Here is a 16,400-nt window from a genome sequence, read left to right as displayed (position 1 = left end):
ATGGGGATGTGAAAGTCTTTTCCACACAGATGATCAGGTTGAAACTGAAAATCGTCAACCCCCAAAAGGATATTTGTACACAAGCCCAAGACTTCATTTGAAGAACTGAAACCTCTGAATTGCAAATATAAAAATGTGCATGGTATGATTTGTGAGTCACTTCATTCTGTTGGATTGTTTTTTTTTTATTCATTCATGGGATGTTCGCGTCGCCGGCAAGGCCAGCATTTACTGCCCATCACTAATTGACCTCGAGAAGATGGTGGTGAGCCACCTTCTTGAACCGCTGCAGTCCGTGTGGTGAAGGTACACCCACAGTGCTGTTAGGTAGGGAGTTCCAGGATTTTGACCCAGCAACGGCGATATATTTCCAAGCCAACGTCCCAGACTCTTCCATCACCATCCCTGGATATGTCCTGTTCCACCGGCAGGACAAACCCACCAGAGGTGGCAGTACAGTGATATACAGTCAAGAGGGAGTGGCCCTGGGAGTCCTCAACATTGACTCCGGACCCCATGAAATCTCATGGCATCAGGTCAAACATGGGCAAGGAAACCTCCTGCTGATTACCACCTACCGCCCTCCCTCAGCTGATGAATCAGTCCTCCTCCATGTTGAACACCACTTGGAGGAAGCACTGAGGGTAGCAAGGCAAAGAATGTACTCTGAGTGGGGGACTTCAATGTCCATCACCAAGAGTGGCTCGGTAGCACCACTACTGACCAAGCTGGCCGAGTCCAGAAGGACACAGCTGCTCAACTGGGCCTGCGGCAGGTGGTGAGCGAACCAACACGAGGGAAAAACTTACTTGACCTCGTCCTCACCAATCTACCTGTTGCAGATGCATCTGTCCATGACAGTATTGGTAGGAGAGACCACCGCACAGTCCTCGTGGAGATGAAGTCCCGTCTTCGCACTGAGGACACCATCCAATGTGTTGTGTGGCACTACCACCGTGCTAAATGGGATAGATTCAGAACAGATCTAGCAGCTCAAAACTGGGCATCCATGAGGTGCTGTGGGCCATCAGCAGCAGGAGAATTGTATTCCAGCACAATCTGTAATCTCATGGCCTGACATATTCCTCACTTTACCTTTACCAACAAGCCAGTGGATCAACCCTGGTTCAATGAGGAGTGTAGAAGAGCACGACAGGAGCAGCACCAGGCGTACCTAAAAATGAGGTGCCAACCTGGTGAAGGTACAACTCAGGACTACATGCATGCTAAACAGTGGAAGCAACATGCTATAGACAGAGCTAAGTGATTCCACAATCAAAGGATCAGATCAAAGCTCTGCACTCTTGCCACATCCAGTCGTGAATGGTGGTGGACAATTAAACAACTAACGGAAGGAGGAGGCTCTGCAAACATCCCCATCCTCAATGAAGGCAGAGTCCAGCACATGAGTGCAAAAGACAAGGCTAAACGTTTGCAACCATCTTCAGCCAGAAGTGCCGAGTAGATAATCCATCTCGGCCGCCTCCCGATATCCCCACCATCACAGAAGCCAGTCTTCAGCCAATTCGATTCACTCCACGTGATATCAAGAAACGGCTGAGTGCACTGGATACAGCAAAGGCTATGGGCCCCGACAACATCCCGGCTGTGGTGCTGAAGATTTGTGCTCCAGAACGAGCTGCGCCTCTAGCCAAGCTCTTCCAGTACAGCTACAACACTGGCATCTACCCGACAATGTGGAAAATTGCCCAGGTATGTCCTGTCCACAAAAAGCAGGACAAATCTAATCCGGCCAATTACCGCCCCATCAGTCTACTCTCGATCATCAGCAAAGTGATGGAAGGTGTCGTCGACAGTGCTATCAAGCGGCACTTACTCACCAATAACCTGCTCACCGATGCTCAGTTTGGGTGCCGCCAGGACCACTCGGCTCCAGACCTCGTTACAGCGTTGGTGCAAACATGGACAGAAGAGCTGAATTCTCGAGGTGAGGTGAGAGTGACTGCCCTTGACATCAAGGCAGCATTTGACCGAGTGTGGCACCAAGGAGCCCGAGTAAAATTGAAATCAATGGGAATCAGGGGGAAAACTCTCCAGTGGCTGGAGTCATACCTAGCACAAAGGAAGATGGTAGTGGTTGTTGGAGGCCAATCATCTCAGCCCTAGGACATTGCTGCAGGAGTTCCTCAAGGCAGTGTCCTAGGTCCAACCATCTTCAGCTGCTTCATCAATGACCTTCCCTCCATCATAAGGTCAGAAATGGGGATGTTCGCTGATGATTGCACAGTGTTCAGTTCCATTCGCAACCCCTCAAATAATGAAGCAGTCCCCGAGCCCGCATGCAGCAAGACCTGGACAACATCCAGGCTTGGGCTCATAAGTGGCAAGTAACATTCGCGCCAGAAAAGTGCCAGGCAATGACCATCTCCAACAAGAGAGAGTCTAACCACTTCCCCATCTCAATCAAAGGCATTACCATCGCCGAATCCTCCACCACCAACATCCTGGGGGTCACCATTGACCAGAAACTTAACTGGACCAGCCATATAAATACTGTGGCCACAAGAGCAGGCCAGAGGCTGGGTATTCTGCGGCGAGTGACTCACCTCCTGACTCCCCAAAGACTTTCCACCATCTACAAGGCACAAGTAAGAAGTGTGATGGAATACTCTCCACTTGCCTGGATGAGTGCAGCTCCAACAACACTCAAGAAGCTCGACACCATCCAGGACAAAGCAACCCACTTGATTGGCACCCCATCCACCACCCTAGACATTCACTCCCTTCACCACCGGCGCACAGTGGCTGCAGTGTGTACCATCCACAGGATGCACTGCAGCAACTCACCAAGGCTTCTTCGACAGCACCTCCCAAACCCGCGACCTCGACCACCTAGAAGGACAAGAGCAGCAGGTACATGGGAACAACACCATCTGCACATTCCCCCCCCCCCCCAAGTCACACACCATCCCGACTTGGAAATAGATCGGCATTCCTTCATTGTCGCTGGGTCAAAATCCTGGAACTCCCTTCCTAACAGCACTGTGGGAGAACCTTCACCACATGGACTGCAGCGGTTCAAGAAGGCGGCTCACCACCACCTTCTCAAGGGCAATCAGGGATGGGCAATAAATGCCGGCCTCGCCAGCAACGCCCACATTCCATGAACGAATAAAAAAAAGTCAGGATGGTGTGTGACTTGGAGGGGAACGTGCAGGTGTTGTTGTTCCCATGCACCTGCTGCCCTTGTCCTTCTAGGTGGTAGTGGTCGTGAGTTTTGGCGTTGCGGTCGAAGAAGGCTTGGCGAATTGCTGCAGCGCATTTTGTAGATGGTACACACTGCAGCCACTGAGCGCCAGTGGAGGGAGTGAATGTTTAAGGTGGTGGATGGGGTGCCAATGAAACGGGCTGCTTTGTCCTGGATGGTGTCGAGCGTCTTGAGTTTTGTTGGAGCTGCACTTATCCAGGCTAGTGGAGAGTATGCCATCGTACACCTGACTTGTGCCTTGTAAATGGTGGAAAGGCTTTGGGGAGTCAGGTGAGTCACTCGCCGCAGAATACCCAGCCTCTGATCTGCTCTTGTCGCCACAGTATTTATGTGGCTGGTCCAGTTAAGTTTCTGGTCAATGGTGACCCCCAGGATGTTGATGGTGAGGGATTCGGCAATGGTAATGTCGTTGAATGTCATGGGCAAGTGGTTAGACTCTCTATTGTTGGAGATGGTCATTGCCTGGCACTTGTCAGGTGCGAATGTTACTTGCCTCTTATCAGCCCAAGCCTGGATGTTGTCCAGGTCTTGCTGCATGCGGGCTCGGACTGCTTCATTATCTGGGGGTTGTGAATGGAACTGAACACTGTGCAATCATCAGCGAACATCCCCATTTCTGACCTTATGATGGAGGGAAGGTTATTGATGAAGCAGCTGAAGACGGATGGGCCTTGGACATTGCCCTGAGGAACTCATGCAGCAATGTCCTAGGGCTGAGATGATTGGCCTCCAATAACCACTACCATCTTCCTTTGTGCTAGGTATGACTCCAGTCACTGGAGAGTTGTCCCCCTGATTCCCATTGACTTCAATTTTACTAGGGCTCCTTGATGCCACACTCAGTCAAATGCTGCCTTGACATCAAGGGCAGATACCCTCACCTCACCTCTGGAATTCTGCTCTTTTATCCTTGTTTGGACCAAAGCTGTAATGAGGTCTGGAGCAGAGTGCTCCTGGTAGAACCCAATCCGAGCATCGGTGAGCAGGTTATTGGTGAGTAAGTGCCGCTTGCTAGCACTGTTGACGACACCGTCCATCGCTTTGCTGATGATTGAGAGTGGACTAAGGAGGCGATAATTGGCCGGATTGGATTTGTGCTGCTTTTTGTGGGCAATTTTCCACATGGTCGGGTAGATGCTAGTGTTGTAGCTGTACTGAAACAGCTTGGCTAGAGGCGTGGCTAGTTCTAGTGCACAAGTCTTCAGCACTACAGCCGGGATGGTGTTGGGGCCTTTAAGCTGAGCTTCTGACCCCACATCTTCTCCATCACAATGATTGCTACTTCCATCTCTGTAACATCGGCCGTCTTTGCTGCATTACAGCAATGGGACGAGCACTGCCTCTCCTGCGACATCTACCACCTAGAAGAACAAGAGCAGCATTGTTGTGAGAACATCCAAGTTTCCCTCCAAGTCACATACCATCGTGATTTGGATGTAGATTGCCATTTCTTCATCATCACTGGATCAGAATCCTGGAATTCCCTACCTAATACCATTGTGGGAACACCACCACTGCAAGGTTTGCAGTGATTGAATAAGAAGGACCACCATCACCTCCTCAGGCCAACTAGAAATAGTCAGCGAATGTGGCCTTGCCCATGTCATCCACATCCCAAGAACAAAAAAAATGCAGGAGATGGTCTTTATTAAATTATGTTGAAAGATGTCTGGAGTAACTGTGCTCTGTAATGAAATGGTGCGTTAAGTGGCAAGCACCTTTGCCAACTGATTAAAAGATGGGAAGGTCCAATGGCAGACCATAAATTTTGAAGTAAATTTCAAATTTTAGTGTATTCACAAAACTGCCAGATTAACAAATAAACTGAAAGCAAACAAATATGAAGACCAGTCTGCAAGCTTTAATTTTGTGAATAAATAACACACTTCCATTTATATGGAGCATTATGTCCAAACATTTTCAATTGCTTCATACAATGAATTACTTCTGGAGTGCAGTGACTGTTGTTATGTAAGCAAAAGGTTTGGAACAGAGCCAGCCAAGAGCACTTACTGACAGGAGAAAAGGACTAAAGGAGCAGCCAAATGTGCAGCAAGGGTCATGCAACAAGAGTAATGATATAAAACCATCTCAAAAGGAACAATATCTGCAATTTTCCCTTGTTAAACTAAGCAAAAACACAGGTATGTTTGGACCTTTGTAAGCTGGTAATTTAAACTGCCCTAGCTACTGGCTATTTGATTCTTTTACCCATGGTGTCAGCTGATGTAACTGAAACCTAAATTCTTCAATCACTCCTTCTCCTACTGTACTTGAAGGAGTACAAAACAGCCTTTTGAGTGCTCCCAAAGGGAATGTGACATACATTTCGACCTGACACTCCTCTGTAACACTATCCACATAGTACAACTATAGTCCTGTTGTGGCTTGCATGCTTGCATCAATGAGCATCTGTTTACCCCTTCAAAATGTCCAGCTCTGTCTGAGCTTTTATATGTGAAAAAAGTTCATTTTTGGATTTGCCGTTGACAGACACCTCTACTGAATTTTTAGTACAAGTAAAGTGTTATATATCTATCAAGCCTCCAAACCACTGCATCATAGCTGAACATGGTTCATGTTAAAATTCAATTTTTGGTACAAGTATCAATTCAAGTCATAACGAATAACTTTATACGGACAATTCTCGCAGCGAACCATACATACCAACTTGTATTTGGGTTTTTGCCCAATCATACATTAAAGTTGTATTTTACTATTTATAACACAATGTTTTCTTAAAAATTCTTTATAAATGCTAACACTACAGTACCTTTTATTTCCTTACACTATCTCAGTTTTCCAGAGTTGACATTCCTGTTTTTTTTAATGTGTGTACTCTGCTTTCCAAGGGCATAAACATGTTCAAAAATAATGTAAATAACACCACTTTGCCAAATTAGAGAGCCTTCGATGTAATCGGTCCTGGGAAGATGACCGTAATTCACTGAAACCAGCTTCTTTAAACAACACTGACTGGGGATTTGTGAACCTCCCAATAAGTTCAGATTTGCTGAGATGAGGTAACAGTGTACTTTGGATACTTAATAAGGAACTGCAACATTCACATATATTAGCAATCATTGCAAGATTCAAATTTAATGTGAGTTCATTTTTTCCCTGAAAACATGAATTCCACACTGTTTTATTGGATAATTGCTGATTTTTCCAATTATATTTAAAAAAAAATCAAACTATTATTGCTCGTGTATGGATTTTTAAACAAAAAGGATTAAGTTTATAAAAAATGCAGCTGTTGGTTTTCTTGGCAATTATCAAAGATACTTCAGCTAACTTTATGATAACTTAAGATTTGTAACTCAAGCAAATGAAATGAACGAGTCATTTAAAATTGGTTAAAATTGATTGATTAAAATTGGTGGTAATCAGACTCAAGATCCCATGCTTTACTTTAATGTACATATAATTTCCAAAGATATTATTTCATTTCTCAAAACGGGGAAAAGCTTTAGAATGTTAACAGTTCAGTGAAGTGTGCTAATTTCATTATGTATAAAAATGACAGAATTGTGCTAACATCTATCTTTCAACTGCTTATAACATACACAAAGTTACACATTTGATACTTTCTTAAGTTGCAAGAGAGGGTGGGATTGACTATTACTATTTTAATTCTTTTGTTGAGGTATTTCAAAAGTAGTTAATCAGGCTAAAGAAACCTCATTCATGTCAACTGGATTGGAAGGATTCAATGTCCTTATGCAAGTAACGTATTAGATTTTCCTCCGAGTCAGACGTTTACGGTCTGTGTAGCCTACATACCACAGTGTACGTCATTGTAGGACTTGATGACATGCTGTTAGGAAATTTAAAGCATAGTAACAGACCCGCATATGGGCACAAGACAGTCCATTAATACATAGCTCAGATGAGTATTGGTATCTACCGTATTTTCCAGCAATGTGGATTAGTACAGTGGCATTTTTTGCATTTGGGACTTGACAATTAACACTATACTATGGATCTATTAATAGATAATGGTAATGTATAATAATGATACATAATCATTTGTGTTTGCATCTTGTAATGAGAAATGAATACAATATATTTAAAATCATATATATTCACATTATTAAAAGGTGTAAAAACACATTTCTCAGTATGTCAATACCAGAAAGCATTTCTATCATTCAAAACCCTAATTATGAGAGCTATCTTACCTTATGATGAAGGGCACAAAGGGTGCCAGGCTGAGAGCTGAGTATGTGCCATCCATGGGGGATGGATATAATCGACCCAGAACAAGCAGCAACAAGAACAGGTTAGGGTGGAGCTTCAGCACACCAGAATCACTACATATATGGGGATGAGAGAGAAAGAATGAAAATCTTTAATAATTATGAGTGGAATAAATTAACAGAACATCAATGTTAGACTCATGTCCAATCTGAGTACCTTTAAGAAGATAAATCATTCTGTTTTCTCTTGTGAGCAAGTAGAAGTTTTACACAACAAACAACTATCTAACCTCCATCTAAAATAAAATTAAATTTTGTGTTTCACCATAATTTTGTTGTATCAGAATACTGATCTGCTCTTGCCAACTGGTGTAACTGGACTGTCATGTTTTGGGATTTTTAGCTTTTGATCTAGGAGGCATTTTAATTATTTCATATTAAGATGTTGATATTAGGGTTGCCAACCCTCCAGGATTGGCCTGGAGTCTCCAGGAATTGAAGATTAATCTCCAGAACACAGCTGCGCGCAACCCTGGAGATAAGGGCATTAAAAAAAATGGTATGTTTGTTTCATTTTCTTTGAACACTTCTGTTTATTAATTATAAAAATATTGGAGATGGGAAAAAAGGCTGTTTGACTGTCAAGAATCATCCAATTGGGTAATGAAGAGTCTTTTCACTTTCCAATTGGTATGAGAAGGCGGTGCAGCATGAGGATGGACGTGCTGGGTGACCAATGGCAGTAGCATGGGGGCGGGGCAGTTGGAGGTAGGAGGTCATGTGATGAAACCTCCAAGAATACATTCAGCTAGTGTTGGCAGCCCTTGTTGATGAAAGATTAAATTTAACTCACAAGGGATGAAATCCATAGAACACCCATGTTATGGAAGTACGATTTAGATCCAGACGAATTGGCTGGAGAAGTGGAGCTTCCCACATGCCATATCAACTTAAGAAAATAGAGGTCCATTAACACATTCCAACTATGAAATTGGGAGAAATGGAATGGCTTCATTCATTTGAGTGGGAGGGAAGAAGTCATTGTCAGACAAGCCCATAACTGGAAGGGTGGTAGCCAATTTAACTAGAAACTCAACTGGCCAATCCTAAGACATGGAGAGCTAGGGGTGGGTCAGGGGTCAAGGGTCAAGTCTTCAGCTTATTGTCTAGCTGGTGGTATCAGTTGACATACAATCTGCAGCAAGTCACAGTCGGGTAAGAACTCCCTTCTTTTTTTTTTCTGCTGCTTCAGTATTTAATGGATTCACAACTGTGATTAGCCACAGCATTGCAATTCAAAACTTTTCACAATTCAAACAGGTATGATTCATACTTCAAACCATTTCACAATTACTTAACCCTGTGTGACCTAGAACAACGCAATAGCCAGCACTGGAGCATTCACACACGGCTTCATAACTAGTGTCGGGGAATTGCGAGTCAGAAAAATCTTTTTAGCCTACTAACAGGGAAAGTGTTATTTCTTATGTCATGAAGAGCGTTATGAAATAGATTACAAATAACAGTGGAAACAGTTTCTCCCTATCTACTCTATCATAATTTTAAACACCTCTATTAAATCTCCTCTTAACCTTCTCTGATCGAAGGAGAACAATCCCAGCTTTTCTCGTCTTTCCACTTAACTGAAGTCCTTCATCCCTGATACCATTCTAGTAAATCTCCTCTGCACCCTCTCCAAGGCCTTGACATCCTTCCTAAAGTGTGGTGCTCAGAATTGGACAAAATACTCCAGCTGAGGCCTAACCAGTGAATTCTAAAGGTTTAGCATAACGTCCTTGATTTTATACACTCTGACTTTATTTATAAAGCCAAGGATCCCATATGCTTTTTTTTTTAGAACAACTTGTCCTACCACCTTCAAAGGTTTGTGTCTATGAACCCCCAGGACTCCCTGTTCCTGCACCCCCTTTAAAATTGCACTATTTAGTTATATTGCTTCTCTTCATTCTTCCTTCCAAAATGAATCATCTTTTGTACCATCCATATGTCTCTGTACCTCTTTCTTTGTTAATCTCTTCTTGTGTGTGTTATTGTCCCCCTTCCTCTGTGTCTATCTCTGTGATACTCCTCGTGCTTTTTCTGTTACTTCAATGATTTCTTCTAACTGTATCATTTTCTTGCAGTTATTTGCAATTACTGCCTTTTCCTCCAATGATCTCCCACAACAGGAGCAAAGTGCTGGGAGTTGGGATGAGAATATGAGACTGCACAGGGCTACCAGTAGATAAAGAAATTTGTGGACAAATTTGTGATATTTTTGTGAATTACTTAAATTTTGTGTCTGCTATATTGCCATCTTTCAGATAGACATTACGCTGTGGCCCCACCTGCCTTTGTGGGTGGCTGTACAAGACCCTTTGGCACTATTCAAAGAAGAACACGGATGTTCCATGGTCTCCTGGCCGACATTTATCCTTTATCCAACACCAAAGTCGATTATCTGATCTTTCTTCTCATTGCTGTTTGTGGGACCCTGCTGCATGCAAATTAGCCGCTGTGTTAGTGTACATAACAGTGACTACAGTTCAAAAGCAATTTATTGGCCATGAAGTGCTCTGGAACACGTGAAAGGCGCTACATAATTGCTAACTTGAACTCTCTGCAGCATTTCCAATGCTCTCCTCGGTGGTCACCCATCTTCCACCCTCCATAAACTTGAGCTTATCCAAAACTCTGGAGCCCGTATCCTAACTCGCACCAAGTCCCATTCACCCTCACCCCTGGGTTCGCTGACCTACATTGGCTCCCAGTCCAGCAATGTCTTGAATTTAAACTTCTCATCCTTGTATTCAAATCACTCCATGGCCTCACCCCTCCCTATCTCTGAAACCTCCTCCAGCCCTCCAACGCTCCGAGATCTCTGCGCTCCTCCATTCTGGCCTCTTGCCCATCCCCGATTTTCATCGTTCCACTATTGGTGGCCATAACTTCAGCTGCTTAGGCCCTAAACTCTTCAATTCCCTCCCTAAACCTAGTCACCTCTCTACCTCTCTCTCCTCCTTTAAGATGCTCTTTAAAATCTACCTTTTTAACCACGCTTTTGGTCACCTATCCTAATATCTCCTTTTGTGGCTCGGTGTCAAATTTTGTTTGATAACGCTCCTGTGAAGTGCCTTGGGATGTTTTATTACATTAATGGCGCCATTAAATTGCAAGTTGTTTTGTTTACCAAGGTCAACCACTTCATCCTCTTCCAATGCCTCTCCTACATTGTCCAGTCCAGTGGGATTGCCCTCACTTGGTGCCACTCTTACCTATCCAATCACAACTAGAGCACCTCCAGAAATGGCTTCACTTCCCGCCCCTGCACCTTTACCTCTGATCCCCCAAGAGTTTATCCTTGATCTCCTCCTCTTCTTCATCTACATGTTGCCTACCATCTGACGACATGGACACTGATGACAGTTCCATCTCTCCACCACCTCTCTCGACCCCTCCACTGCCTCTATGATTTCAGATTACCTGCCCGAAATCCAGTCTTGGGTTTTTTTTTATTCGTTCATGGGATGTGGGCGTCGCTGGCAAGGCCAGCATTTATTGTCCATCCCTAATTGCCCTTGAGAAGGTGGTTGATGAGCCGCCATCTTGAACCGCTGCAGTCTGTGTGGTGACGGTTCTCCCACAGTGCTGTTAGGTAGGGAGTTCCAGGATTTTGACCCAATGACGATGAAGGAACGGTGATATATTTCAAAGTCAGGATGGTGTGTGTAAATTGGAGGGGAACGTGCAGGTGGTGTTGTTCCCATGTGCCTGCTGCTCTTGTCCTTCTAGGTGGTAGAGATCGCAGGTTTGGGAGATGCTGTTGAAGAAGCCTTGGCGAGTTGCTGCAGTGCATCCTGTAGATGGTATACAATGCAGCCACGATGCACCGGTGGTGAAGGGAGTGAATGTTTAGGGTGGTGGATGGGGTGCCAATCAAGCGGGCTGCTTTGTCCTGGATGGTGTCGAGCTTTTTCAGTGTTGTTGGAGCTGCACTCATCCAGGCAAGTGGACAGTACTCAAACATACTCCTGACTTGTGCCTTGTAGATGGTGGAAAGGCTCTGGGGAGTCAGGAGGTGAGTCATTCGCCGCAGAATACCCAGCCTCTGACCTGCTCTTGTAGCCACAGTATTTATGTGGCTGGTCCAGTAAAATTTCTAGTCAATGGTGTCCCCCGGGATGTCGATGGTGGGGGATTTAGCGATGGTAATGGCGTTGAATGTCAAGGGGAGATGGTTAGCCTCTCTCTTGTTGGAGATGGTCATTGCCTGGTATGTATCTGGCGCGAATGTTACTGGCCACTTATCAGCCCAAGCCTGGTCTTGCTGCACACAGGCACGGACTGCTTCATTATCTGAGGGGTTGCGAATAGAACTCAACACTGTGCAATCATCAGTGAACATCCCCATTTCTGACCTTATGATGGAGGGAATTTCATTGATGAAGCAGCTGAAGATGGTTGGGCCTAGGACACTGCCCTGAGGAACTCCTGCAGCAATGTCCTGGGGCTGAGATGATTGGCCTCCGACAACCACCAAATTGAGCATCGGTGAGCAGGTTATTGGTGAGTAAGTGCCGCTTGATAGCACTTTCAATGACACCTTCCATCACTTTGCTGATAATTGAAAGTAGACTGATGGGGCGGTAATTGGCCGGATTGGATTTGTCCTGCTTTTTGTGGACAGGACATACCTGGGCAATTTTCCACTTTGTCGGGAAGATGCCAGTGTTGTCGATGTACTAGAACAGCTTGGCTAGAGGCGCAGCTAGTTCTGGAGCACAAGTCTTCAGCACTACAGCCGGGATGTTGTTGGGGCCTATAAGCTGAGCTTTTGACCCCACATCCTCTCCATCACCACGACTGCCTACTTCCATCACTAACATCGGCCATCTCTGCCCCGCCTCAGCCCATCTGCTTCATCCATGCCGTCGTCACCTCCAGATTTGACTATAACAGGTTGACCTGATCAGTTAACCATCCTTCATAACATTCAGCTATTCCAAAACACTGCTACCCACATCCTATCCCGTACCATGTTCAACTCACGCATCACCCCTGTGCTCGCTGACTTACAATGTCTCCTGATCCCCAACGCTTGCAAATTAAAATTCTTATCCTTGTATTTAAATCCCTTCACATATTGTCCCTTCCTACCTCTGTAACATCCGCCAGCTCTATAACCCCCCCAGAACTCTCCATTCCTCAAACTCTGGCCAATTGTGCATCCCTCTCCCTTCGTCCCACCATTGGCAGCTGTGCCTTCAGCCATCTATGCTCTGGAATTATCTGCCTAAAACTCTCTGAACTCAACTCTGACCAACTTTAGGGGCCACCTCTCCTAGTAACGCCTTCTTTCACTCAGCATTAATATTTCTCTGATTATGCCTCTGGGAAGCACCTTGTAACTTCTTTCTAGTAAAAAGATGCTATATAAATGCGAGGTATTGCTGTTTTATGAATGAAATGCCTGATTTTACCAGAGATTCTTCATGAGCTATGATATCAGAGGATGTTTTCCAAAGGTTTTTGACCTACAAAGATGGATAGTGGCCTGTAGCAGACAGCAATGGAAGTGCAATCTAGCACATTAGTTTCTGCTGTTCTTGTACAAACGACATCAAGTAATCTTTACAAAACTACAATCGCTGCTATTCAAGTGCTCTCAAAACTGTATTTTCTGCCATTACAGGCCCACAGTAGCTTTTAGTCTGTAACAACCTGTACCTTGGTTCCTTCTTTAAAATGCCACGTCAAAAAAATCCTTTTACAGAAAAGTATCAAGAACAAACACCCACACCACATTTCTAACGGCCTTGGAGGAGGATGAGGGAGAGGCAGAGGAAAAGAAGAAAAAGAGCACTGATAGGGGTGGTTTCGGTCATGAAGTTAAAACACAAATGGTACATGTACAAAATGATAGCCAGAGACAAATGCTTATAGATATATCAGGATAACTACAGTTACGAACAGAGACATGAGATACTGGGACTAATTCCACTGGAACAGAGAAGCGCAAGAGGAGATTCAATATAGGTTCTAAACATTATGAACGTTTTTGACGTAGTGAATAGGGAAAGGCTATTTCTCTGATTAGGAAGTCAGTTATGAGGAGTCATCAATTTAAAATTGTCCCTAACAGAGTGCGGAGAGGGTTCAGAAGAAATTTCTTTACGCAGAAGGCTGTTAGAAGATGAAATGCTTTGGTTGAGAGAGAGACCATCGCATCTTTTAAGGAAAAATTAAATAAATATTTGAAGCAGAAAAAGATACAAAGCTATGGAGAGAGAGCAGGGCAGTGGGATTAGTTTTGCAATGTCCCAACGAAGAGCCATTACAGATACAATGGGCCTCCTTCTGTGCTCTAAACATCCATGTTCTACGATAGAAAAAAAAAAGGATTTTGCAACAATAAGCTTGTTTTAGGTGCCAAAACAGTTCTAAGCCAATTTTCCACGAATAGTCAACCTTGAACAGACTTCAGTTTCGTACCTGTCCATTGTGTTTGCCACCGTCTCCAGCTGTTTCAGGAGGAAGGAATGAAGTGTGGGAAAACGAGTAAAGAATTCTCTACCTGTCATCCTATATAGAAAAAAAAGTGATATAAAATGAAACACTGAATACACTTTTGCACTACATTTTTCAGGGTATTTTAACTTCCATTGGTGCTATTTCAGGCTATCAATCTCCTGAGGAGTAAAAAGCTTTTAAAAGCTAACATTTTTGATTTCATCAAAATGAAAGCTAAAAATATACTGCAATCATCATGCGGGATTTCTGCCAAGTGCTTTAAAAAAAATTCTACACATCAAAAAATATACGTAGTCAACTGTTGTAAATGTTCATCAAGCAGACAACACAAAAGTATTAAGAGTATTTCATTTGACTTGGGTCAGACACAGATTACATATCTTGGGAGGATCTATGAATATTATTTCTCCACCAATTATGAAGTTAGGTCAAGCCATCAACAGAGAATGAACATTAGAAGGACATAGTCTTTTTAGGACATTCTGCTATCACTTCAATGCCAAAACATTACCTCATTCCCACCATGAATATAACCACAACTTGAGCTAGGTTTTTTGTTTAACCCATGGAGACGATAACCAAATTATAATCAATTTGTAAGGTCCTTGAGAAAGATCATTTCCACAAATACCACCCAATACAGCAGGGTGAGTTAGGTGGGAATTAGCATGTGGAGGATAATATAATTCAAAGGTTGAAGACCCAACCAAAAAAGATAATCAATTATCTTTATTCACAATGCTCAAATGTCCCAACCTGTTATCAATAAAGGCTGACCAACAGCTTGAAAGAAAAGCAGACAACTCAAGCCTACGACATATAAAAACAAGTAATTACACAGAAAGTGCAGCAAGAAACAGGTTTGTAACTTAAGCTGTAGAAATCCTAAACAATCCTTCACTTGCATTGGAAAGGTGGGGCACATCAGTACATGAAAGCCTGAAGGGAGATCCTTTATGTGTTGTAAGGTGTATGATTTATATTCTTGGGAAAGGATGGCAGCTGAGGTCATGTTTCAATGCCCTTCCCCCACCCCCCTCAAGTAAGTTTTGAATTTTAGCACTTGATTTGCTGCATTTTCCAGTATTTTGAATTCTGCAATGAATGTAGGCATTGCAACTTTTTTCATCGAAAATGAAAGGACTTCGGCTCAGTTTTATTGAAAATTACTCTCTCTCTGATATTTTGAGAAAGATTTGTTTTAATATATTTTAAAATTCTTTTCTATCAGTAGCAGCAGATAATCGGGAGGAAAATGGGAGGAAAAAAGTGTCAATAAAAAAAATGTCTAATAACAAATAGGGTATTCAAACCCAGACTTATTGATCTTTGTATTATTCTAATCAGAAAGATGCTACCCCCTTCACCTCCTGCTAACTGGTGATGCATTTGTCGGGGGATCTGGGGGATCTGGGGTATGCTGCCCTGAATTTTTTTTAAACTGTAAAAATAGTTTTACACGGTTATATTCCACAATTATTTTTTTCCTTTATTAAGATTAAAAATCTAAGTGACATTTCAGTTTTCAATAGATCAACCAGACCCAATCTTGCCCTTCAAACTCACCTCCTCAATTCACAAAGTCAATCTACTTCCTCTGAATTCAGTTCATAAACAATGTTCATCTGCCCCTTACCCACCCAGTTCATAGAGACATTCTCACCCCTCCAAGTTCAAGCTGCCACTTGGCTTCCCTCTCCTCTCAGTTCAAGACGGCATGCTTCTCTCCCTCCAAACTCCCAGAATAAGTTGTCACTCTTCTCCTCCCCTCCCAGTTCAAATTGACCTTCTCCTTCCACCTGTAGTTAATGTTGGCACTCTCCTGCCTTCTTCCTGCCATAGTTAACGTCTGCGCTCTCTTTCCCTCCCCCAGTCACTCTCCTTCCATCCCACCCTTCCAAAACGATGCTCCCAGCTCACCCCTCTTTTCTCGATCAAATAAGTGCTGTTTTTCTTCTTCCACAGATTGTTCCTGAGCTCCTACATTCTAGCATTTCTGCTGTAAGTGGTTGAAACTATTGGACACAGTAACTTTCATGACTGCATGTACTAATCACCTGCAGCAGGAATGCCAGGAGAGAGGTGTTCAGGAGCAATGCTTGGAGGGAGTGACCATGACCTGGTACATACCAATCTTTTTGAATTCGAAGTCTAGTGCTACTAAAGGCAATGCTTTCCTAATATCTGACAGTGAATCACATGCGCTATTTCAGAAAAGAACAGAAATGGACATAAGCAACAAGTATAATTTCGTCACAATTTAGGTAAGAAATTTAGAATTAAGGAGTACCCAATCATTTTGTCATGAGGTAAAGTTAATGAACGATCAAAGCCTGTAACTAACTCTTCAAATGAAAACCAATGTCTGTAGAAGGCAGTTTTCTCAAAGCAAATTGAATTTCAATCAATCTTAATTATTTCCTGGAAGAGTTGGGGGTGGG

At 43.5% G+C, this 16,400-nt stretch overlaps 1 protein-coding gene across 1 annotated transcript in view; it reads right to left on the bottom strand.

Annotated features, from left to right (window-relative positions):
• thada (THADA armadillo repeat containing) overlaps positions 1-16,400 on the bottom strand; it is a 307,554-nt gene that overhangs the window by 162,979 nt on the left and 128,175 nt on the right. Inside the window, exons 26-27 of the mRNA XM_067988802.1 lie at positions 13,921-14,010; positions 7,411-7,542 (exon numbers count right to left, since the gene is read on the bottom strand). Coding sequence (XP_067844903.1) covers positions 7,411-7,542; positions 13,921-14,010 — 222 coding nt within the window. The remainder of the gene's footprint in view (positions 1-7,410; positions 7,543-13,920; positions 14,011-16,400) is intronic.

The sequence above is a fragment of the Heptranchias perlo genome, chromosome 8 (genome assembly GCF_035084215.1).
Source record: "Heptranchias perlo isolate sHepPer1 chromosome 8, sHepPer1.hap1, whole genome shotgun sequence".
NCBI lineage: Eukaryota > Metazoa > Chordata > Chondrichthyes > Hexanchiformes > Hexanchidae > Heptranchias > Heptranchias perlo.
The sequence above is the reverse complement of the archived record's forward strand: the minus strand, read 5'-3'. Positions and strand labels throughout refer to the sequence as shown.